Source organism: Lactuca sativa, chromosome 2 (assembly GCF_002870075.4).
Source record: "Lactuca sativa cultivar Salinas chromosome 2, Lsat_Salinas_v11, whole genome shotgun sequence".
NCBI classification, from domain to species: Eukaryota; Viridiplantae; Streptophyta; class Magnoliopsida; order Asterales; family Asteraceae; genus Lactuca; species Lactuca sativa.
This window is the reverse complement of record NC_056624.2, coordinates 210386610-210412890: the sequence shown is the minus strand read 5'-3', so window position 1 is coordinate 210412890 and position 26281 is coordinate 210386610. Positions and strand designations below refer to the sequence as shown.

At 36.4% G+C, this 26281-nt stretch overlaps 2 protein-coding genes across 13 annotated transcripts; one reads left to right on the top strand and one right to left on the bottom strand.

Annotated features, from left to right (window-relative positions):
* Window positions 1-742: 742 nt before the first annotated feature.
* Window positions 743-2177, top strand: LOC111888310 (tetraspanin-6). Its single transcript, XM_023884471.3, is given in 3 exon segments — window positions 743-1132; window positions 1134-1355; window positions 1760-2177. Coding segments are annotated over 3 exon segments (810 nt in total). The 5' UTR covers window positions 743-862; the 3' UTR covers window positions 2078-2177.
* A 2298-nt stretch (window positions 2178-4475) lies between these two features.
* Window positions 4476-11332, bottom strand: LOC111888257 (probable E3 ubiquitin-protein ligase RHG1A). 12 transcript variants are annotated; one of them, XM_023884396.2, is made up of 9 exons: window positions 11180-11300; window positions 7907-8019; window positions 7593-7765; window positions 6545-6704; window positions 5844-6476; window positions 5408-5766; window positions 5230-5334; window positions 4993-5151; window positions 4476-4894 (listed from the first exon to the last, which is right to left on the bottom strand). In XM_023884396.2, exons 4-9 carry the CDS (start codon window positions 6645-6647, stop codon window positions 4760-4762), a joined length of 1494 nt encoding a protein of 497 aa, XP_023740164.1. In that variant the 5' UTR covers window positions 6648-6704; window positions 7593-7765; window positions 7907-8019; window positions 11180-11300; the 3' UTR covers window positions 4476-4759. The 12 variants fall into 12 exon arrangements, with proteins under 12 accessions (XP_023740164.1, XP_052624625.1, XP_023740160.1 ...); XM_052768665.1 differs by having other exon boundaries at window positions 7907-8024; window positions 11180-11297; XM_023884392.2 differs by having other exon boundaries at window positions 7593-8019.
* Between the last annotated feature and the right edge of the window lie 14949 nt (window positions 11333-26281).

The following is a 26281-nucleotide window of genomic DNA, read 5'->3' as shown; positions in this document are numbered from 1 at the left end:
AAATATCTATTTCTATCTATACAAAAAGGAAAATCAAATTATTATATCTCTGAAACGGAATCAAGTATTTTTGGAATATTATTTTTGTATCATTAGATATTGGTTTTTGTAGGTAGAAGAGAAAGGGCCAAAATTATTTTGCTTCCATATGTTATTTTACTATGGTGATATTAACTCTTTTTCTTATAAAGCAACACTAGTGGAGCCCTTAAAATAATAAAAAAACGGGGCCTATTCAAAAGGAACTACTTTTGTTCCAAATTGCCCCTCACCGTATTCTTTGCTTTACTTAAGGTGTTGGACTTCAAACTCGCATTCCCACTTCATTCTACCTTCTTGGCTTCTTTTCATGTACTCTACATTAAATTTATTCACTGGTCACTGTATTTTGTTCCAAATTAATTGCCCCAAACCCTATTCTTCGTTCAACTATTTATGAATATAAACACAAGTTAATTAATAGCTATAAATTGATCAAATTTTACTTTTTGTGTTGTAAAGGTATATTGATTAACAAAAGTGAGCCAACATAACTACAGTGGTCAAACAAATAACCGATATATGCATCCACATTCCACAGTCCACGCCACGTATATTCGGAACCCATAGTTTGAAAACCTTGTCGTGGGGTATGAATGTCATTTCACATTTGAAAATGGAGTGTTACTTAATGGCTAAGAAGTGCAATTTAATCATTTTTCTTATTTTGTATATTAAAGTTGCTCCATACCCCCTTGGTGCAAAGAAAAGTAATGGAGCCAGATGTACACAAATTGGAATTCACGTACCTTTTTTAAAACCATAAAACCAGTAAAAGCTATAGAAATAATGAGATGACAAGATATAGAACAAAGAAAGCAAAATGTCGAGGTTTAGCAACACCTTGATAGGTTTCTTGAACCTACTGACACTCCTGGTTTCCATTCCGATCATCGGTGGCGGCTTATGGATGGCAAGAAGCACCGCCACCTGTGAAAGCTTCCTTCAAAGGCCACTTATGGTGTTAGGGTTTGTGATCTTGCTAATATCACTGGCTGGTTTCATAGGTGCATGTTTTCATGTGGTATGGGCTTTGTGGGTGTACTTGGTGGTGATGTTGTTCTTGATCACCGCCTTATTGGCGGTGACGGTTTTTTGGGTTTGTGGTGGCAGGTCCTGGCGGTGGAGTGGAGGTTCCCGGCAGGAATTATAAGGAGTACCACTTGCAAAGTTATTCACCTTGGTTGAGGAAAAGGATTGAAAATCCTGATTATTGGATGACTATTAGAAGTTGCATCTTGGGGTCCAAGACTTGTAGTAAGATTGTTATGTGGACACCTGTTGACTATTTGACTCGAGACATGTCTCCGATTCAGGTACTTTTTTAATGATCAATCACCTGTGTAAAATAGACCATTTCCTTGCTAAAAAGTCGATTCTTGTTCATAATTCCAAAGGTTATTTCTTTTTGAATTAATGAATTTGATTGGTTTTACGGTTAACCTGGACAACTATTCACGGTCGTTTCTTTTTGATTTAATCTGTACATAATGACTTAATCACTTAATTAAGTCAACAAAAACATGAATCACTATATTAATTAAGTCACTAGCTATTTTCATTTCTTCTTTTTTCCTCTATGACATAACACAAAAAAAAAAAAAAAGAAGAAGAAACAGCCCCTAATTAAGTACGTGTACATATGTTAAGTTGATGAAGCAAAAAACAACACCTTAGATGATTAGATTAATTTTGTTGTATGTTAAATTAATGTATGCAGTCAGGGTGTTGCAAACCACTAACTTCATGCAACTATGAAGCGCCAATGATGACACAGGATCCGGACTGCTACAAATGGAGCAACGACCCAAGCGTGTTGTGCTATGAATGTGACTCGTGCAAGGCGGGGGTGTTAGAGGATGTGCGCCGGGATTGGCACAAACTCTCGATTCTCAACATCGTTATGGTGATGCTTCTGATTGGCATTTACTGTATCGGTTGTTGTGCATTCCAGAATGCAAAGAGGGACGATAGCTACCCTTCTAATAGAATGTATAAAGTTCGACCCAAGTGGAATTTTTATTCTGGTGGAAGATAGTTTACTAACTGATTTTGTCATTTTGTTTTATGGTAGAACTATAGTCAGATTTATAAGATATTTCGTGTACATTTATAGAAATTTTGATTTTTTTTTTAAAGTTACAACTCTAAAATTAATTCTAGTAAATTTGAAGTACAAAATATAGGAGCGTTTGGTTCATTTTTAGAAAGTACTGAAAGCTGAAACAACTGAAATTTACAAATTTACCTACTAATCTTGATCGATACTGATTTGGACTGGATTTCCATGTAATCCGATAAACAAAATGTAAACTTTGGATTATAAAATATATATGACAAATAATATCATAATATAATTTATTATTTAAATATTACAAAAAGTCATAGAAGTTAAATTACTGATTCATTTTATTGTATTGTCTTCTGGATTTCAGTCGAGTATATCCTCGGCTCCTCGCCTCTCATTCTCTTTATCTTTGTGACTTTTATATCAAATGCTAAATAGACTAATCAAATTAATTTACAACTTGGATTCTTTTTCCAATTTATTTTAGTTTAATTATACTAAAGTTCAAGTCCGGATAGAAAACAATTTCAAGGAAAGCAACTAATTATTATTATTATTATGTATATTAGATGATTGAAAATTTGATAGTAATATAATACGATTATAAAAGTAAAGCATTTGTGTAATACCACATTTGTTTCAATATTTATTTGAAATTATAAAAAGGTAGATTGATTGTAAATCATCTTTGTGTTTAGAGATAGGCATTGATTGATCTATAAAACATTATTTATTCATCAACACATTCTTTTAAGATATGTTAAGTCAAACCAGCCAGACTCAACGTTCAGTCAAAAACCGGTCAGACTCTTTTAAAAACTAGGGACTGTACCAAATAGATGGCACGATTCGGTTCAACTCGGCTCGGTCTGGTCTTGGTTTGCTCTATTATATAAGTCCAATATTTTACTTTATAAAATACAATATATTATATACACGATTAACTAAACACAATGTACCACTTTATTAATAAAGATGATCATGTTTTTGTTGTTGAACAAAAGGAATATCTTTATTGAATAAACTTTATACATAATGGATTTATACATAATGGAAGTGTTATGTTACTGTCATGTTGGAAAAGTTGTGTATCGCCTCCTAATTGTTGTTACTCTTGAAAACGTATATTTTTCTTGGAAGACAAGAATTCTATAAAAACATAATATAGTTTTAAGGATTTCAATAAGAAGACGATGGTATATTGTCATTTGTATATGGACTTAAAGGTTGAGATCATTAAGTGAAATGGCTATAGGAAAGAAAACATGCAAAATTCCTTATGGATTATCTATGCCATAAAATTTTCTTATGAACAATATTCATAATCTCCACTATATTACATGGACTAGGTTGTTTACTTTGGGGTGTGTGTGTGTGTGTGTGTGTGTGTGTGTGTGGGGGGGGGGGGGGGGGGGGGGGTGTTGAGAGATTTAGACTGATTTGGAAATGAAATCCATTAAAATTATTTGTCTGGTTCATAAAGATGGAATTTAAAATCCCATGATCTATCCCAAACCTCTTTGTAGGTGGACCTTGGGGGGATGCCAATGAGGATATTTACAAATAATTACACTTTTTGAACAAATACCAAACAAAGTTTATAAAAGAAACACAACATCTTGATTTATATAAAAATATAGAATATATTATAAAGTAGTTCAAAAACACAATTATTCCAAGAAACTATTAAGTTAAATTATCTTGAACGTCTTAAAGTTTAAAGTGACTACAGTCTAAACTCTATCTAAACTCTAAACTAATAGAAGTGTCGATTTTCAACATTAACACTATTTTATTATTTTATACAAAATGAAAATGACTCATGTAGAGTTAAGAATGTTGGACACGTTAAGTCCCAACTTTATAACATAACATAACTAAATATTGATCACACAAATTTACAGCAAAAATATTAATCATTTATCTTTCCAACATGAATCGTAAAATGATAACCATTATTTCTTGGACACAGTAACAGGAAAAGGATACTTTGTTTTTCATCTCAAAAACTCAAAAGCTTCGTGACATTTTATAGTTCATAATGGTGTATTGTATATAAGCATCACGCGGTAAAGTCAGTGGGGCTCCTTGCTTTCTCCATTTCAAGATCTACTATTTTCTCACATACATCACAGTTTAATCATGATGTATAATAACTGATATAATTTAATACGGAGTAGTTAAATACCAAAGCCTCAGGTTAAACTAAATAACTGATAGCTTTGAATTAACAAAACGAGAAATGTAACTTATATTATATATATATATATATATATATATATATATATATATATATATATATATATATATATATATATATATATATATATATATATACACACGCAATCATGAAGCAAGAATCAGGATGTTGAGGAAATATATATTATATGTTTGTTGCACCACACAACACAAAGGACAAATCCTTACATGCTTTACCTTTACACACCTAATAATATATGAAAACCAGTAAAACGCTTTGTTTTCTGGTGGTAGTAACTAATAAAAACAACAGCAAAGCAGCAATAAAACTAAAATTAAGCTAAGGAAATTGCATTACGTGCTGTACAAGTGAATGCATAATTGCATAATGCACATATGATATGGCATCTATTTACAGAATGAGAAAGCAAAGCAAAAGGGGTGGATGGGTGACTACTGATTTGAGCATTCGGTTTTGCAAATGGGGCATAACTTCTTCATCAACAGCCACTTCTTGATACAATCCACATGATAACCATGTCCACATCTTTCCATCATTCCAATCGCATCACCATTTTTATACTCTTCCTGTTTCATTCCAACCAAACACATTTATTTATTTATTTATTACTTTTGAGATTTTGTATAGTATGTATGTGAAAAGAGAAATATACACAAGTGCTTACAAGACAGATAGGACAAGAAACCTCCTCATGGTTTTGGTTTTGGTTTTGGTTTTGGTCTGAAGAAGAATAGTAAACTTTTTCCCTTAAACACTTGGACATGCTGTCCTCAGACAAACCTGTGTTAACACTCCCTATCCTTTCCTCGAGATTAAGCAGTTCCTTCAAAAAATATATATACATTAAAAAAAAGAATATAAAAAAGAAATTAATTAATTATACAAGTGATTTTTATGAAACCTCATAGCTCATGTTGTCGATGTCTAGCCTCAAATCTCTATACTGATCCGAGAAATTCCTAGAATTGCCATACAAGGATCCCCCCCGATCCACCATCATCAAGGTCTACACACATTCATTAATTACTAGACTTCAAATTACACATATGTTACAATTGAAAAAAGCTAGAGAAACACACCTCATGTCCAATTCTATCATGGGATTCCGTTACATCAACAACGGAATGGAATCTCTCAACTGCTATCCTTGGCCTTCCACTCCTGTGGCTGTAATTACCCCTCCACCCATTTGGAGACCAATGCCTCGAGTTTCTAGGAGAGAAATTGTCTGGTGGGGTCCGCAGCCCATTCCCACTTGTTGAAGATGATGTACCACCATGTCCATAGTGGGAGTACCTGGAAGCACTACCATACGAAGAGTGAATTCTGCGAGAATGGTTGTTGGCATGAACATGAAGATTTTGTCTGCTGCTGCTGCTGAAAGCTGGATCACCAGAACTTCCTCCAACATGAAACTGATTCATCTCATGTCTCATGTCTACATTTTCATCAAAATTTTAATAATGCATGCCATCATGAGTTATTATTACTTGATAAGAAATAGTTAAATTTTACCTCGTATGTGGGAGGGGGCAGGATAATGAGGAACATGGGGGGCTGCGGAGGAGTAGTTTGGTGGTGGTGGTGGTGGTGGTGGATGTGGTACTGGTGCTGATTGATAAAAATGGTTTGGGACATGACTTCTAGATGATTCTGATTCCATGTCATCATGTCTATATCTACGTCTCACGTTCCTAGATGAATCTTGACCATCAATTGTGAGATTGCCCCTGTAAGGATCTAGGGTTGGTTTTTCTAATGGCATCTGAGAAGCAGAAGAACTGGATGAACTTCCTACGGTGTAGAGGCTGTTTAAGCTACCTGACCTTTTTCTTTTGAGTGGCCCTCCTCCTACTCCATTGGGTGTTGGGTGGTGGTGGTGGTGGTTCAACAGACCAGATTCCATATCATGTGCGTTTGGAAGATGATTATAATTAGTATAATGAGCGGGGTGTCCGCCAGTGATTGATGGATGCGGAAAAGGTGGCACAAAGGGCGGCTGTACTTCCATGCTAATGTTTGATGAAGGAGGAGGAGGAGGAGGATATTCGTTTGCCCTGCTGCTGCCTCCTTCCAAATTTCTGTGACCTCTTGACATATGATTCATCAGATTCTGACCAACAAAAGGACCGTTTTCTGACCTTCCTGCTAAAGGAGAGGATTACCTCAATATTCCTTACGATTTCAATATACTAATTTAAAAAAAAAAAAATTACCTGTAGGAAAGTAAGAGTGTTCCACTGGTGTATGGGTATGGTTGTTATCCTGTTGGTCACCTCCAAATCTTGTAAATGAGTTGGACAAGTGTCTATGTCTCATCCTTTTTGACAGATAACTTTACTTCACCTTTTGATACAAGCTACCTTTTATGCCAACCTGTACAGATAGCTTCAAGTGTCAAAACTCAAAACTTTGCACTGAATAAACAACTACCATTGCAAAATTCTTAGAAAACTACTGTTGCAAAATTCTTTGCAACAGCAAACACAGAGACTATTCATTTGTTATCAGATTACAATTTGTAAATGCTTTCATCATTTAAATTCTGACATACCTGTACTTAGTAGTTACAGATTATGCTGACAAGACCATGCTACAACATTCAACCTACCAATTATTTAATCTAACCTTTTCCAAGAACATCAAAAATAACCAAATCCAGAAAGGCACTACTTTTAAATGACATTGTTAATTACTAGTTTGCTAAAATTATCATGAACTTCAGTTTGGAATGGATTGGGAATGAACCCAGAAAAGATGGAACACAAACAAGAATTACTCCTCCATTGACTGAATTGTTAACTCAGGATGACAATAAGGATAAAAAATTTTTTTTGGCCTCAGGAAGGCCATTGGTATGAGTAGAAGAGACAGCCTATTTGCAAAATGCAAGATGCTTAGACAAGGAGTCTTATGGTCTGTTTGGTACAATGGAATGGAATGAATCATTCAAACATGTTTTTTTATCAATAAATGTAAACCTAAGTAGTGTAAGATTGTTAAACAAAGAAAAAATAAAATAATTAGATACAATGAAATCTTGAAATATAACTATAAATAAAAAAAATTTAATTGAAGTTTTGAAAATTTTAAAAAGATTAATATATATATCATTCCATTCCAATAAAGAATGAAAGAAAAGACACTCCTCCCCCATGGAATGAAAATAAGCCTCTAGGAGAAGGAATCACATTCTCCATTCCATTCCTTATGGCAACCAAACAAAGATTTTTTCCATTCCGCCATAATGCTCCATTCCAATACCTCTTCAATTACTGCATACCAAACGCTACCTTAGTGCACTATGTTGGCCACATCATTGCAACAAGAAACCTCAACTCCTTTGAAGTCAAGTGATGTACATAGATCAAATGCTATATATATCTTCAAAGTCCAACATTGAACAGTGCAGCATTCCAGCTTGTGAGTTCCTATTTCTGTTTTAAATTGGAAATTTCTCACCGACTAAAAGTAACAAATTTCTAAATGGCTCAAACTAAAATATGCTTAATGAAGTTAAATCCGTACCAAAAAGACCTATCGAAGGCCCACTACACGTAAAACTTCAAAAGACATACCTCCCAATCTCATAGCCTATCCAGCTTTCCCACACATATCTTATTCAGACAAGATAGGGTCAAAAGGTACCTCATAAATTTCTCCCTGGCAATTTCACCTATATAATTCAATCCTGCACTGCACAAAAAAGGTTATCCTGGATAAAAGTAACTACATAAGGCCCTCATAATTGCATTAGATCATAGTGTTTGAAAAAGGTTTAAGGGCCACATACAAATATACTACTAATTAAAACAAACAAAACTTACAAGGAGGCGGTGTCCAAAATTCGCAAGATCAATGGGAACTTAGTGAAGAGAGAGAGAGAGAGAGAGAGAGAGAGAGAGAGAGAGAGAGAGAACTTGAAGGATGGATCAACTGATGGAATTGTATTACTACATTCTTATTTTGGGAAGGGCACAGAGATTAAAACATGATCACCCTAATTTGCAGGAAGCGTGATTGGTCTCTGGATATGCTAAAACAAGTTCATCATTTGATAATATGGGCATAAACCAAAGACCTACAACCACCAATGAAGAAACTCTACCTATTGTAGCAGCAAATCATTAAACCAGGAAATATGCAGCTCCACAGGAATGCGTGCAAATACTACAAGGTTTTTGTGATAATTAGAAGAGCTACATACATGAATGAAATCATGTGTCTACATCAAATCCCCTGAAGATGTAGAAACTGCAGCAAGAGAGCAGAAAAACAGAGCCTACATGAACGAAAATATGTGTCTCTGATTTGACAGAGGGTAGGGGAGGGGGCAGTGTTTGTGAACTTTTAAGTGAATATGATATATACTTATTACTTGTCTATAAATAAAGTCATAATACAAGCATATCTTCTAGTAGGTAGTTTGATATTTGACTTGAATTTAAATTCATAGCTATTCAGTAGGAAAATCTGTAAATCCCTTTTCCAATTTTCATTGGATAGGTAGATATTAACTGTGTGGTCACAGTTTAAGAACAGCAGCGACATCATAGGCATACTAAAAGAGGCATAATTTATCAAAGATATAAATATAAGCTCATGAACTATTATGGAACAGATGATCTCTAATTATCTTTTCTCAAATTCTTTTTCCTTTCTGCTCATTTTTCCTCTATGCTTTCTCAAAACAGAATATTGATCGTCTTTTGAAACACTTGTGGGGGTAATATGCCCCTCATAATAAGAAATATAGCAAATAAAACAAACATCTGATAAATGATAAAGATAACATAAGGATCTCCAACTTTGATTAGGTATCAGAGCAGCTACAATTACATGCATCACTATGCACAGTTCAGTATATGATGTTTTTTAGGTTTCCCATGTGACAGACAACTAGATGGCATGGAATGTGATAACTTGTTCAAATTACATTGACACTAAGCACTATTGGACACAGCCTAAATTTTTTGACTTTAGTACGTACACTCCTATCCAACATGATCTGGGAAATAAAAGTCCAATCAACTTCTAGGGAGCTTAAAGTTCACATCTTACAGATGTGACCCAATTACAACTTCCATCTTCTTGTCCATAGTTATACTTTAGAATATACATTCGGTTACCAAAACCAAATAATAATGAAAAGCTTCTCTTTGACCACAGAACAGCATAACATCTCTCCAACATATAGCAACCTGTACTATCATGATCCAATCTTCATCTAGAATAGGGAAGAGCAATAGGATATGATGCGCCCTTCAACCAACTTCCAACAATGGGGTTCATATAAGTGAAAGTAAACCTTTTCCTATAAACATCTCTTCTGTATAACCTGAGCAGATTTTAGTACTTTCAGTTTTTTACATGGTAAGTCTGTTTCAACATGTACAATGGAAGGTAAGGTCCCTTGCTGCAAAAAAACAATACTGCACACTCTGGTGGTGTGGGTTAGAAGATAATGTGTATAAACTATAAAGCAATTAATAGCTTATTCTCTGTTTAAAAATAAGACTTTCTATCTTAGCTCACCTTTTCTTTTAGTTTCTATGAGAGAGCCCACTTATATACACCTATAAGCTAGGAAGAAAGGAATGGGTGCTGATGCCGGATGCGCTAGATATCAAGTTACATGGATTTGCCAACTAAATTTTACTAAAATCGGGGTTGAGGCTCAAGAAAGTATCTACATATATAGACAACTTCAGGATCCTACAAGAAAATAAACAAAATGATTTGTGTTCTTTGAGAAAACTGAACAAGAAAAATGTCCAACTACACCTAATAGATAAGACAAGGATGTATGATAGAGCAAACTAAAAAACAACACATCAAGACTCTAGTTATTGGTTAGACTCAAGGGTGTATGGTTTATGTTTTTTTTACAATATTTACATAAGATATGCCTATATTTTAGGTGTTTCTTTTTCTTTCTAATCCTGTAGAATTCAAAGCCTTGAAACAAGAACCTAATACAGAAAAAAGTAAGACGAACCTGTAAAAGACAAGTCAAGCCACATCCCACCTGCACCCAAGACACACCCATGTAGTTGTTGTCTACTTATCAATTGGGTGTGCACCTGATGCATATCTGATTGCACTCAAGCCAACCCACACCCAATTTGCACCCAATGTCACAGTTTGGACATAACAGCCTAACTCAAAAATTAGTGTATCTTAATTTATAAGCTTTATCATGCTTATACTGGATGTTAGCTTGAAGCTTAAAAGGTCAAGAAAATCAAATCAACTATGACCATAAAGAAATGAAACCACCAAAGTATGATTGATCTATTTATATTCATCGTAATCGTCCACCAAAATGTAGCACTCACACTGATAAAATAATAAATCAAATCCTAAAAAAACAAAAGCCTAAAATCCTTCACAGATGAAAATCGAAAAGGAAAACTCAGAAACAGAAACGAGAGAAAAGAAAAATGGTGATCAACCAGCCTCTCTATTTCCTTAATATTTTGTATCCATAACACGCAGATCCAAAAGTTTTAACAAGCGTATTTGAGGAAATTATATGTGGTATTCTCCACATAGCATAAAAATACACAAATAACATATGTATACGCCTATGTGTGTATAATCCATTAATACTTACAACACAAAACCCCAAATTAAACTCGATTCAGGACCAGTTAGACGCATTTTTTTTGTTTATTTGTTTATTTAAGAGGATCTACTTGTTCGTAGGTAAAATAGGATTTCATCGGAACATCGGATTTCAACCGACTAAATGAACATACATAGATAGAAAACAAAAGGCAACAGAAAAACCAAAACGATAACAAAATGATCGGGAAAGAGATCGATGATGGTGGCGATGAGGATCGTACCGCAGAAAAAGCGTGAAGTGCCGGCGGTCAAAAGATCGACGTCGGCTATTTGATAGAGAATTTACAGGGTTTTCTTTTTAAGTAATCAATAATAAGCGTTGGCGTATGGAATTGTGTTGTTGATAGAGAGTTCGGTGGTTACCCTTTATATATAACGAATTGTTCCTGCCAAACTTGATTTCAAGATTCGTTTCGGTACGATCAAACTCGAATTCGGATCCGGATCTGGATCCGATCCATTCCGTATGAAATGTTGGCTTGTACTCTCTAAAGGTATTAAAGTTCGTAATATTGAAATATGATAAGATATCTCAGTTCTTTAATTTTCGTATTTAGTTATTATATGATATGATAAACTCATATAAAATTATATAATGGTTTTTAATCGATGTAAATTCCAATAATATAAAATAATAAAATATAACTAGATGGGTATCCCTTGCTTCGCAAGGGGTAGAATGTGTTTGTGAACTATTTATGTTATGCATGTGGAATAAGCTGTGTTTAGAAATAGACACATTACACATGCATTTTATTATATTAATCAAGCCGTGAGGGGTTAGAGTAGGATACTCAAAAGAATTCATTACATTAGGTTATGAAAGAAAAAAACCAAAAGGCCGACAATTAATAAAAATAATAGAGAGGGTATGAATAATAAATTCGGATGTTATAGCATTGTAATAACAAACTACTTTTCTTAAGTAGATACCAACTTTCATATCACTAAATTAATAAAACTATCGAATAAGGATTAACCGAAGCGATGTAACAGTGAATGAGACAATAACAATGGAGGAAGGAATGTCTTGATAACCAAATGTAAAAAAAAAAAAAAAAAAAAAAAAAACACATAACCAGGGAAAATGTCCCTCTCATACACACACAAGAGTGTGGAGTCAACACAATCATGCACACAAAATAAGAGACTGACCACTCACAAAATCTTCTTGCTCTATTTATTCTTATATTCTCACTCCTTCAACTAATCAGCCACTTTTCTCACTTGACCATTTTACCCGTGTGGAATATACTTTCCAGATCATTGGTTTATTAACATAGTGGCTACCCAAGTATGAATTTGCATCACTATCTTATTTATTTATTTATTTATTTTTGTTTTTTTTGGAAAAAAAAGAAGATTCACTGATCCTGCCACCTGTGGATAGAGAAAGAGAGAGAGTAAGGTAAATGCAAATATAGCAATGTACTTCAACTTATTTTTGTATTACTTCCATTCAATTATATTACAAAATTGTACTTTAAATTTCAGAATATCTACCAGTACTTTGAAAAAATTGATTTGGGAATAAAAAAAACACAATTGTCTTTCACTAACTTGTTGAACCTCTTTAACCACAACTTTTGTTGGAAATAATATATTAGGAAAATTGTGAAAAACTTATAATTTTTTCATTTTAGAAAAGTAATTTAAAACTTTCTAACATATTATCATGTTCCTTTATATATTCACAAACTATCAAGCAGTTGATATGGGGTCTGCTTCTGGAATTCCAGGATATAGGCATAAACAAAAAAAGAACCAACAATCGTGATCACTCCAAAGAAGAAACCAATTGTAAATAATACAAATAAGTTGCTATTTTTATAATGCGAACTTTTCCCTAATGAAAGTTAAAAAAAATGCTTCAATATTTAGAATAGTGTACAAGGGCAATATGGTCTTAAAAATATAAAAGGATGATTTTATTAATATAAAAAGTGTGTAGGGGCAATATGATCCTAAAAATGCAAAAAATTGCTTTTTTAAATATTCCTTATGCAAAAATATCAAACCCATGCCCAAAAAAAACCAAAATAAAAACAAATAAAAATTACAAAAATAAAACATATCTGTATAAATCTTAGGGCTTGCTGATTTCAAACCTTCACATAATTCTTTTGGCTTTTATTTGCACATTTCTTTATATCATAGTTTACGTACCATAACTAAATCCACAAACAAAAAATCAACTAACAAAATTAGAAATTTAGATGTCAATATGAACTTTCACGTTGAATTGGTCCAAAAGTATCACTAATTTCAACAAATTGTGAGATTGTGCTCTCATTTGATGTAGCCATGTCATCAATTCACAATTCTATTTTTGTTGTGCATGGGAATGAGATTAATTTTAAAATTATCCTGTCACATTTTGTTGCAGTGGTATTTTATTTGACCGTATGTCTTAGCTTTGCCTTTTCTTCTGTTTGGCTTAGTGAACATTAGTAAATGTTGAAGATAAAATGATGTATTACCTCAATCTGTTGTCCTTCATGATAAACATCATCTTGTAATGCAACTTTTGGTTTTGTCTGATATTTGGAAAAAGCATCATAGAGCAAGCACCTAGACCATTAAACATTAAGTCCTTATTTCTCAACTCCATTAAAACTTCAAAAAATAGAATGCTAGTAAGCTTTTATAATAGAAATAAAATTTATAAAAATAGAATAAAAAAACTAACATTTTCTTCATCATCAATAATTTTCTCCTCAGTTTTTGTTTTTCCTCTACTTCTTCTTATCTGGTTCTGAGTAAGGATTCACAAACGCTAATACACTACCTATCTTGATTCTTATACAATGCGGATCACCAACTGATGCTACAGTTACAATGAATCCTTCAATAATTACAAAGGTGACAGCTGACCTGTAATTATTCATTACCATATTTAAGCAACATTCTACATATGAACAGTGTTCATATTCACATGGAATTGAAGAAGAAAGATGTGCATACTTTTTTCTTGGAAATCTCTATCTGTTTTTATAAACCCAACTACCAGAGCCCTAGCCAATGCTGGAATCCATTATTCTCGGTTAAGGTCTGCTGGAATAGCACTTAAGACATTGTTTAAAAGATTATCCTTGGTATATATAGCTGTTGCAGCCCCATTATGGCCATCAAGTATCTGCAAATACAGGTTCTGTAAGATCACCATCACAATACTCACTTACTGATAACATATCTCTAAAACCATCACTTGCTTCAAAACCCTTCTCAATTCAGATGAAATCACCAAATTGGGAGATTCTAGTGAATTACAGAAGATAAGCTACTCAAAATCTCATTAGAGAAAGCTTAGAGAGAGATAATCTACCCAAAAAACAGAATAAGTAGTAACACTATCTCCCAATACGTGTTCGCATTCGCTGTCATTAGATAAAACATACCTTTGTACTAACTTAAATGATTTGAGGTAACGTTCATTCCCTGGATTATTAAATACAAATACATTCTACAAGACATTAAAATTCATTGGACACATGCATATCAATTTGTTTGATGTTAAGTATAGATAAAAGAAATCACAAGATAATATCTTTATGAGGAATAGCACAATCAATATTGGACAAATACTATGGTCAAACCTGATGATAGATAATCAGAACAATGTTCTTCTCATTACAGACCGAACCCGACAAAATCATCAGGTGAGAAAATCTGACGGAGTCTAACCTATAGTCGTGAACCTTCTGAAAATGAAGAATTTTCTGCAACCAAAATACGATAAATGAAATCAAATGATAAAAAGGATGAGAAAAACCTACTTACCTGATTCCTAAGGCATCCAAGGCACTAAACACAAAAAAATTCACCCTAATAGAAAAGGGAAAGAATCGATTTGCAGACTGAAAAATAAAGAGAAATGGTAAACAACCTGAAACCAAATAGGAATAGTTGATTTCATGTAGAAGTTGTGGAATTCGATAATTGAAGCTAAATAACAACTTAAATGCATATTTAAGAACCATAATCATAAAAGAAAGCAAAAAATCAAAAATGCAAATTAGGTGATACATAATTAATTCCAAAATTATCAGTTGCAAAAAAAACACACATCTCAATAATCCCACAAGACTGATGTACACACCTTTTTTTTTACTAATCCGGACATGTGACCTTTTGAGACAACAATCCTTGAAACAACAAACTAAGAAGGGGGGAAAATCAATAAATACGACTTTGTGGTTAGGTCATGTGCGAATCAACCAAAAACAATCCACAAAAATCATATGAAAATTAGGGTTATAATAGACGGAAGGGAACAACAAAAGAAGCAGACTGGGTGAATAGTGGGTGAGGCGGTGTTGATCGCAGTCATCATAGTTCCCTTTCTGTTACTCTTTGGAGTCGATTGGTATATAAGAAAAAAATGAGGGTGATTAACCCGAGAGGGAGAGGAAGCGGTAGCTGTGAAGTGGCTGTCATGTAGAATGAGTCGGTGGAGTAGAACAGGTACGCGTTGCTTCCTAAACCTACCGATAAAGGTTGAGATTAGAGCCGACAATCGCTTCGAGGAACGGTGAGCAATGATGTATTGGCGATGGAGGGTGTTGGTGATGTATCAGTGGGTGTCATCTGGTAGTCGTCTGCTTTTGAGGGAACTCAATTAAGGAAACCGGAGGATCGGAATGGACTGGAAAGCAAGACGCACGTGTAAACACCTATTGACCTACACGTGTGGGCACCGATCGGAGGCAGAGAAGCACCATCGAGAAAGAAAGAGATATAAGGAATAAAGTTTTGTTAATGAATTACAAATTGGTGAAGATAACACATCCGAATGGATTGGAATGGAGGGGTGACGCGTGTTGAAATTGAGGCGGTGGTAGGTGGTGATGGATATGAGGGAAAAACATATGTGCGAGACATGTGTCAAAAATTTTTATAGAAAACATAAGACAAACACGTGGTAATATCATATGGGATGTGTTGCTGCAGGCTTCGAGGACGAAACCTAATTTAAGTGGGGGAGAATTGTAACACCCCGAGTTCAGAAGTGCAAGTTCAGGGTTCTTAGTGTAAATAAGGAAGGTCGACTCGGCGAGTCGAGTCGCAATCTGGGTCACGTATAAGTGACCAACTCGGCGAGTCGCATGGGTGGACTCAGCGAGTTGGTGCTGGGATGAGAAAAACCCTAATACGGGGGTTGTGACATATATAAAGAACATAACATCCCTTCTTCAGACTCCTAACCACCCTTGAGAGCCTACAAACCCTAGAAATCGAATGAATCACCATTGATAGAGAGATTGAAGCTTTGGAAGGGGGATCTTGAAAGAGAACTTGAAGAGCAAAGGGATTACAGCAAGGGAGGGACTTAGATCCTTGATCTAACCCAGTGGAAGCTTGTATTGGAGGTAATAATCTGTTCTTGAAGTTTTTGTGCACCTAGATCTATCATTTGTTGGGTTTTGGGGCATAAATAAGGTCCATCTCGAGTTTGGAGTTAGATCTGAGGATGCTACCTCAGATCTAGGCTGGTAATGATCCAAGAAGCCATAAAGTCTATGCCCAAGAGTTTTTGGTGAAGTTCCTTTGTCCCAAACCCTAACCCTAGAGCATTTTAGGCTTAGATCTCTTTGGATTCACGTAAAGGTTGCCACTTTACGTGATGAAGGGTCTGAAGAGGAGTAGATCTATGGATTGGAACCCCTGCATGGCTCGGAAAGCCACTGCATGGGTTAAGAACTGGAGACACTCGGCGAGTTGCATGGGTGGACTCGACGAGTTGAAAGAACAACTCGGCGAGTCTATTCTTGAACTCGACGAGTCTAGTCGTGGAGTCCTAATCTTTTCTAGTTTAGTTGTGAATCGGTGAGTTGAAGGATGACTTGGTGAGTTGAGCATGAAGGGACTCATAGTTTGTTGGACTCGGCGAGTCTTGGGGCGACTCGGCGAGTTGAGTCGTGGATTGGGAGTTTCTGAGTAGGGACTCGGCGAGTCGACGGGGCGACTCGGCGAGTAGATTCACACAAGAAGGTTGACTTTGACTGAGGACTTTGACTTTGACCAAGAGTTGACCAGTTGACTTCCAAGTGTATTTTGGTAATTATTGGTATTTATTGAGTTCAGTCATTTGGTATTGAGCAGTGGTGGAGTTCGTGTCTGTTAGGTCCAGAAGGTGTTGCGTCTTGGGCTCAATATTTAGTCCATTTAATCTCCGGTATGGGCCTGTCCATCCGTGAGTTATTTTGTAGGGTTTTATATTTATAGTTGCTTGCATGCATCCTAGAAAGAAAGATTTTGAGAGAGAATTTAATAGCGTTCATTGTTCTTATCTTTTGTAACCCTGATATCCTCTACAGCGGAAGTTCTTCATCGAGCTCTGCTGAGGATTGAATCAACTTGAATCATTCGACGCATTCAGATTCATTCTTGTGTTTTACATTACTGTTTTTGCTTTCGTGATTTACCTGTTATAAGATCTAAACGATCTAAGAGTTTGATAAACTCATCAATTGGTATCAGAGCAAGAGGCTGTGTAATTCATACACATCTCTTCTGTGAAAGAAGTGATTAGGGTTTATTCCACATTAACTGATATTTATTGAGCCGTCACTCCATAATTGACGTATCTCATTATTTATTCGTTTTGCCCTAATATTACATATTACAAGTCTGATCTTGCAACAGGTTAAACGATCAAACATGGACGATTCTCAATCCAATCCTATCAACATCTCAAATAGTATTGGATCTACAACAAAGATTCCAATTCTTTACACTCAAGATTACGAGGTTTGGGCGCATCATTTTGAAGACTACGTCATTGGATCTGAAGATAATGGGTATCTAATATGGGAAGCTATTGTGTCTGGACCATTTGCTCATTCAGGAACATCCGGAATCATTAAAACTCAAAAGGAGTATAATGATTTGTTAAAAGATGTAAAAGACGTCACTCAGGACGAAAAGGAGAAACTTCAGTGCAACATCAAAGCATTGAGGCTGATTCGATTCGCTCTTCAATCTGACACATTTAGATTGGTGAGCTCATGCAGTACTGCTAAAGAAATCTGGGATCGGCTGCGAGAGCTGTATTCCACAGATGAAGATTTGGAGCACTCAATTCAGACCTTGCTTTTGTCTGATTTTGGAGAGTTCAAGCAAAATCCTGATGAGTCCGTTACACAGACGTTTGATCGCTTCAATCATCTTCTCAGCAAGATGATCAAACATGATATCGAAAGGAAGCTTATTGAACAGAAGGTTACTTTTCTGAATGGCTTTAGATCCGAATGGAGAGCTGTCATGTCTATAGTTAAAGCACACAAGCAGTTCAAATCATATTCACTGGCGAAACTGGTGGGAATTCTGAAATCCCAAGAAAAGATAGTGATGCAAGAGAAGAGTGTGGTCTCAAACTTGGGGTCCTTGGCCCTCCTGTCTAAAAGTAAGAATGCAGTAGAAGACGAAGATCTGAACCTGTAGGACTATGATCTAACTTCAGAAGATTATGCTATGATGGTGTCCAATACCAAAAGGTTCATCAAGAAGAAGTTTCCTACCAATAAGAACCGAAATTGGCAGGGAAGCTACAGTTCTGAAAAAGTAAGGGAGGAGTCGAAGACTGAAGAACCAAAGAAAGAGGTGAAGGTTGAAGCGGATTCTGGTGTCAACTGTTATTACTGTGGAGGAAAGAATCATTACGCCAAAGATTGTGTTTTGAAGAAAATGACAGAGAAAGATGAGGAGAAAGATGAAGAGGCAATCCTGATGAAAAACCTAAAAGAGATTAAAAGGAAGTAAACTGCTACTAATCCTTCTATGAATGCTCTTATTGTACAGAGAAAGATAAGGAGAAAGATGAAGAGGCAATCCTGATGAAAAAGCTAGAAGAGATTAAAAGGAAGAAAACTGCTACTAATCCTTCTATGAATGCTCTTATTGTACAGGGTTCGGCAGAGGATGATGAGTTCGGTGGCGTACAGGTTTGGTCGACCGACTCAGAAGATGATGAGGTGAGAAATCCTTCTCATGGAAAGGCTTATGTCGCAAGATGTGGTGAAAGCAGTGGAAAGTGTCTGATGGTGACTGACTTATCTCACATGAGGGGATATAATACTGATGGTGGAAATGAAGACGCCAAGGAGCGAGAAGACTTATGCTTCACAGCAAAACCTCTCAGTGTGCAGATCAGTGAACTTGATGAACTGATCAAGAAGGTACAATATCTTTTTATTTCATTCAAAATTCCACATAAATCATATGAAAAGGAATTAAATAACTTGAATTCAAGAATCTCAAATCTAGATAGTTGTTTAACTCAAACACGGGTCACAAATTCTAACCTGACTGACCAAATAAGCAGGGTGTCATCCAAGAGTGAGGAGCGAAGGATGTGGATTGAGCAGAAAGAGTTGGAGATCATTAAGACTAGAGATGAAAACATTTATTTGCAAAGAGACAATTTGAAATTGTTAAAACAAAGGAATGTTTTTTGTTTAATCGCTAAAAGGTTTTATGCTAACATTACTCAACTGCATCTGAATTGTGAAATAGGACAGAAGATACATCGCATGATTTTACCCTTCCTTGAGTTTAAGGAAGATGAAATCGATGTTGAAGCATACAATTGTGAAAGTGTTGTATCTTCCGATGATGTGAATCCTACTTATATGTATGGTCTAGACAAAATAGAATCTTTTATAAAGTCCAAAGACCATAAGGACATGCTTAAAGATCTTCTGGATGAAAATGATAAGCTGAAAGTCAAGACCGAAACTATACAAAGATTCGACTCATTGAGTGCCAACTTAAGTTCAGAAAACAAAATTGATGTTGAAAACGCATCTGAACTTAATGAGGACGATGATATGAGTGAAATTTATGTAGAGGATGAAGTCGATTGTTCAGAATTTGTCAAGAGCGAATCTGAAAACCACAAAAACTTGATTTCTGAAAATTCTGTAGAATTCGCTCGCTTGTCCAAATGTAAGTCACCAGTACTTAGAGAAAAAGCTATTGTGTTTCAGAAGGTTAGAACTACTCCAAATCAGGTATATAAAGTCACAGGAGTAACCGAACATCAAACAGCTGAACTCACCGCCATGGTGAATGAAGACAATGCTGATGGCTGTGATGAGTTTTTCTGGTCAGCTCCTATGGACAATGCAGATGAAACAGTTGGTCTGTCAGAGCGAACATCATGGAAAACCAAAGGAAGATATGTGCCAGAGCCGCTGAATAAGCCTGTTAACTTTGACGTACCAAGTATAAGTGGCACTAAAGAAATTCATGTAGAAGAAGTCACCTCCACAAACGAAACCTCATCTATGAAGGGCGAACCGGCTGCCAAGAAGCTAAAACAAAAAGCTAATATCCACAGGCAACCGAAACAAGTGAAAAATCAAAAGCAGTAGAGAAACCTGAGATACAAAAAGAATCTCTCAGAACGAAAGCAGTTTTGGTGCTCTCAAAATACTCATTTCTCTTATCCTGATAAAAATTCAAAGTCAGGGAAAAAGACTTTCGGGCCACATGAGGAACATAACCGAAAGGATAGGTTCGGTCCCGAAAGCACCAGCAACCGAAAGGATAGGTTCGGTCCCGAAAGCACCAGCAACCAAAAGGATAGGTTCGGTCCGGCCAACAACAATAAAAAATCCAACTTCAGCTCATCAGCTAACAGTTACCGAAGATCCAGGTTCGGTCCCTCTAATGACCATAAACAAAAGGGTCATTTCGAACCTCAAGTCAGGAAAAACTCCCATTCTAAATTCTCTCTTTCTGATTCTTCTCATTCTCAATCCTCTTCTAAACCCAATTCTGTTCCTGCACAAAATTCAAAATCATCAACGAACTTGAAAGGAAAATCGAAGATTTCCTCAGTCAAGGATGACCGAAAGCAGACTAATGCCCATACACCAGAACCTGAAACCAAAACGACTTTAGTTAACCCTAACAAAATCAAAGTGTTTACTATTAAAAGAAAAGATGAAACAAGATTAATAAAAAGAACTTATCTTGTTGATGTTTCTCTTACTATTCCTGTTCTTGTGAAAGGCTCACGTGAACCCAAGAAACTTTGGGTTCCTAAATCTGCTTAATTTTTGCAGGTTATAAGTGACGAACAGTTCGATGAAGAATGGTACATTGACAGTGGCTGCTCACGTCACATGACAGGAAGGAAGGAAGAGCTAAGGGAGTTTCGATCTCTTCAAAATGGTGGCAATGTCAAGTTCGGTAACAAATCCTATGGAACTATAAAGGGTTATGGGATGATAACTAATGGAGATTTCACAATAAGAAAGGTGGCGTACGTTGAAAGGTTGCAGCATAATCTCATCAGTGTATCTCAACTGGTGGGAGGTACCGGTCTCAAAGTTTCATTCGACGATGAAGGTTCAGAGATTATAGAGAAGAAATCCAACAAGGTCATCCTCAAATCAGACCGAAAAGGCAAAATGTTTCCTCTAAATCTCAATCCAATCAAAGGAAATCCAGCTATATGTCTTTTGTCCAAAGCTCATTCTGACGAAAGCTGGTTGTGGCACCGAAGACTCTCACATCTCAACTTCAAAGACATCAACAAGCTTGTCACTGGAGGTCATGTTCGGGGTCTTCCCTTGCTCAAGTTTGATCGAGAACACTTGTGCGCTGCATGCGAAATGGGGAAACAAAGTCGTCAAAGTCACCCATCTATTATAAACACAAAAGTTGTTGAACCACTTGAGTTGCTTCACATCGACTTGTATGGTCCATCATCAATCGAAAGCATTGGCGGTAGCAAGTATATTCTTGTTATTGTTGATGATTTCTCACGTTTTACATGGGTGTTCTTTCTGAAGCACAAATCTGAAGCCACTCCTAAGCTAAAGATGTTCATCAAGCAGGTTGAAGTGCAACTGAGAAAAGTCGTTCGAAACATTAGGAGCGACAATGGACTGGAATTCAAGAACAAAGATTTTGAAGACTTTTTGGCAGAAAAAGGAACCAGTCACAACTTCTCAGCCCCCTACACGCCTCAACAGAACGGTATTGTCGAAAGGCGAAACTGATCCTTCTGTGAGGCGACCCGAAGCATGCTAAGTTTCGCTTCTCTTCCCTTATATTTCTGGGCTGATGCTATTGCTGCAACATGTTTTACGCAGAATAGGTCTTATCTCAACAAGTGTTTCTCTCTTACTTCTTATGAGATCATCAATAATAGGAAGCCGAACGTAATATTCTTCCATGTGTTCGGTTCACGATGTTTCATCTTCAACTCCAAAGAACATCGTAACAAGTTTGACGTTAAAGCAGATGAAGGAATTTTTCTGGGATATTCTCTTACTTCAAAAGCATACCGGGTTTTAAATAAGCGTTCTAGAAAGATTGAAGAAACATATTATGTGACTGTCGATGATAGCTATGTCAAGAAGCTAAAGACTATTGAAGGAGCAATTGGAGAGATTTTCTCTCAAACAGGTCAAGTCACAGCCAAGATTGCTAATTTGTTCGATCAGTTTGTGGACTTATTCGATGAACCTGAGAAAGCCACTCTCTCGGAAGCCAAGGCAGCAGACAACAAAATCGATCATCCGAAGCAAATTGTCGAAGATGCAGCCAAACAGATGGGTGAAGGAGAACAGGTTCCAAACAAACCTCCTCAGCACGGCACTTCAGCTGAGGGGGAGAATCTATTTTCTTCAAATCAACCGAACTCACACTTTCAGGGGGAGAATTATATTCCTGTAGCACCTGAAAGCTCAGCTACACCCGAAAGTCCTGTAGCACCCGAAAGCTCAGCTACACCCGAAAGTCCTATAGCATCTGAAAATCCAAATGATTCATCGTCTGTCGAGGGGGAGAATTCCGATATATTCTATGATGACGATAGTCAATTTGAATTGGAAGAAATGGTGAATGCCGAATTGGATCCATCCTATGATCCACACTATCCTCCCCTCATTAAATGGACCAGAGATCATCCTGTATCTCAGATAGTGGGTAATGTATCTGAAAAGGTCCTGACCCAATCTCAAGTGAAAGCAAAGCAATCCTCCTTATTTTCCAAAGTAGAGTTATGCATGTATAATTCTTTCGTATCCAAAGTTGAACCGAAAATAGTCAATACTGCTCTTGATCATTCTGACTGGGTTCAGGCTATGCAAGATGAACTCAATGAGTTTGAAAGAAACAAGGTATGGCGCCTCATTCCAACACCTAAAGATGCCTCTGTCGTTGGTCTCAAATGGGTATTCAGAAACAAAATGGACAAGGAGGGTAATGTGATTCGAAATAAAGTTCGTCTAGTGGTGAAAGGATACTGCCAGGAAGAAGGAATTGATTACGAAGAAACTTTTGCTCCGGTAGCAAGGCTGGAATCTGTTCGAATATTTCTTGCCTACGCTGCACACAAGAACTTCGAGGTCTACCAAATGGATGTAAAATGCGCTTTTCTGAATGGAGAACTTGAAGAAACGGTTTACGTGGAGCAACCTCCTGATTTTGTGAATGAAAAGCACCCAAATCACTGTTATATTCTAGACAAGGCAGTTTATAGTCTGAAACAAGCGCCTAGGGCATGGTATGAAACGCTAACTAAGTTCTTAAAGATGTCTAAATTCAAACAAGGTTCGGTTGACCCAACCTTCTTTCGAAAGAAGGAAGGAAACCACCTTATGATAGTTCAAATCTATGTCGATGATATCATCTTTGGCTCAACGAATCCTAGCTTAACAGCTGAATTCAGAAAGCTGATGGAGACTAAATTTGAAATGAGCTCAATGGGTCCGATTAACTTTTTCCTTGGTTTAAACATTAGAAAGGGACCCGAAGGCATCTTTATCAACCAGGAAGCATACACCAAGACTCTTCTTGCTAAATTCGGCATGATGGGAGACTCAAAGGTCAAAGTTCCAATGGCGTTCGGCACCAAGCTCACACCATCCTTGGAAAAACCGACAGTCGATATAACGTTATACCGCCAGATGATTGGTTCCTTGATGTACCTCACAGCTAGCAGGCCCGATATAATGTTTTCTGTGTGTTATTGTGCTAGGTTTCAGGCGAATCCTCGTGAACCACATATGCTACCAGTGAAAAACATACTCCGGTATCTGAAACGAACCACCTCCCTCGGTCTATGGTATCCTTCAAACTCAGGTTTCTTTGTTCAAGCCTACTCAGATGCAGACCTTGGAGGATGTGGTTTAGACAGGAAAAGCACTACAGGAGGTTGTCAATTCCTCGACGGGAAGTTGGTGAGCTGGCAATCTAAGAAACAAACATGTGTTTCATTGTCTACATGCGAAGCAGAATACATTGCAGCAGCTTCTTGCACATCTCAAGTGATTTGGATCCAAAGTCAACTCCGTGATTTTGGACTCAATATGAAAAAGATCCCACTATATTGCGATTCAGAAATTGCAATTAGGATCTGTCATAACCCAGTGCAACACTCCAATACCAAGCATATAGCACTGAGGTATCACTTTATTAAGGATCATGTGGAAGATGGAAACGTCGAAATTCACTTTGTTCGAACCACTGATCAGCTGGCCGATATCTTCACCAAAGCTCTTCCTGAAGCAAGTTTCAATAAAATTCTACAAGGGCTAGGTATGATGGAATCGGAGTCAGTACCAAAAATTACTTCTCCAATCTAAAAGTTAGAAGCGAAATGAACCGAACGTTCGGGTTCGGTTCACGTGTGTGCCGAAATGAACCGAGCCCTCAGGTTCAGTCCTATTCTCTTGTCTTTTCTTATCACTTAAAGGTAGTTTCTTTGGTTGTAAACTTTTTGTATACTTTTTCTCGATTTCATCTCTCTTATTTTTCAAGTTTTTTTTTCGATTTCAAGTTTTTTTTCTTTTTCTTTTTCAAATTTATTTTTTTTCTCAACTGAAATAGACCGAACGCTCGGGTTCGGTTCCAAATTTAATTTTTCTTTTTGTTTTTGTTTGTTTGTTTCCAAAATATATTATTTTTCTTTCTTTAAATCAAAAACTCCAAAAATATTTTTTTCTTTTGTTTGCGTTTGCTAATTTCTATATGTGGACATTTGTGGGCGAATTCTTTTATTAGTTAAGTGTCCCTAGAAGCATGTTGTTGTATGTGTCCAAAGCCTCACCTGATTCTGAATAATAGCCTTACTGACTTGGTATATACAAACCTTGTCTTCCCAATTAGGCTTTTATATTTATTCTAATCATGAGCTACCTTACTCTCTTCTCACATGAGATAAGAGTTTTCTGCTTGGTCCTTATTTTAACAGCAGAGGTACTTTGGTTTCCTTATACCATCTCAAATATTTTTCTCTATCATATTTCGATCTCATAAACGTAACCCTTGAGACTCTCAGAAATTACCACTGAGGTTTATGGTTACACAATTTCTGTGTTCATGATCTTAGCTTCGTGCCACTACGTGCTAAGTGAAACCCAAAATTCACTACCTTCTATGCATTGACGGTGAACACTTAAATTTGCTCTAGTTTTCACTAAAGAATTAATGAATTCACCCTTGAGGCTGTACCTTGAAATCTCTGAATTTTCTCTTTGTGTGATTCCTATGAAATTGTTAAATCCCATAACATTTCTTCCCCTGGAATCCAGTTTTAATTTTTTTTTTTTTGAGATTTCACAATATTTTCACCATGCCACTTAAATTCTCTTCACATCTACTTGTTCAACAGACTGCATTGGTCTCACAAGTACTTCAGTCGATTTCTGTCTTATGTCAAGATCAGGCATTCTGAACTGAAGCGAAAGCCACCCAAATTAGCCCGATTAAAAGATGCCTTTCAACACTTCTCAATAAGTGTCTGATCGTAATTCAACGGGAAACCAAACAAACACTTTAAGGTCTCTCTTGACTTTGAAGGAAGAGATTCGTGCCCGGGATCCATTGTTTCGTGTCTTTACTGACATCACAATTTCCCACATATGTGTTGCTTTATTTCTTTTTCTTTTACACACTAAGCACGAATTTTTTTTTTATTTTCCACAATTCTGGTTTCATTCCTTACAAGACATTTTTTTTGCAATGGAATTTGAAGTAATAAAAGTGTTGTGGCTCACAATGTTACACGTGGTTATTCTACTTTATGATGACAGCTCACACTAAAGGGATAAGTTGCTGACTCAGCCGAAAATCCAATCGATTTGATATTTCAAACGGCGCTTGAAGGGCAGGCGTGTGAAGTGAAACCGTTTTTGACATTTCAAACGGCGCCTGATGGGAAGGCGTGTGAAACGGGACAGTTCTTCTCTCTCCTGCGTAATCATTGAGGCTCCCAAATGTCACGCGTCAATCACCTAAGGAAACTCTTTGTATTTCCCTTGAAGATTTGGGAACAGATTTTTCTCTCTCTTCTCACCACAGTA

Excerpts from the sequence above, each read along its gene's own strand:
- LOC111888257 (XM_023884394.2), bottom strand. The coding sequence starts at position 6,647 with ATGAGACATAGACACTTGTCCAACTCATTTACAAGATTTGGAGGTGAC. Across the intron at positions 5,335-5,407 it reads ATGATAGAATTGGACATGAG|ACCTTGATGATGGTGGATCG; the intron begins GTGTGTTTCTCT and ends GAATGTGTGTAG. Across the intron at positions 4,895-4,992 it reads TTTCTTGTCCTATCTGTCTT|GAAGAGTATAAAAATGGTGA; the intron begins GTAAGCACTTGT and ends GGAATGAAACAG.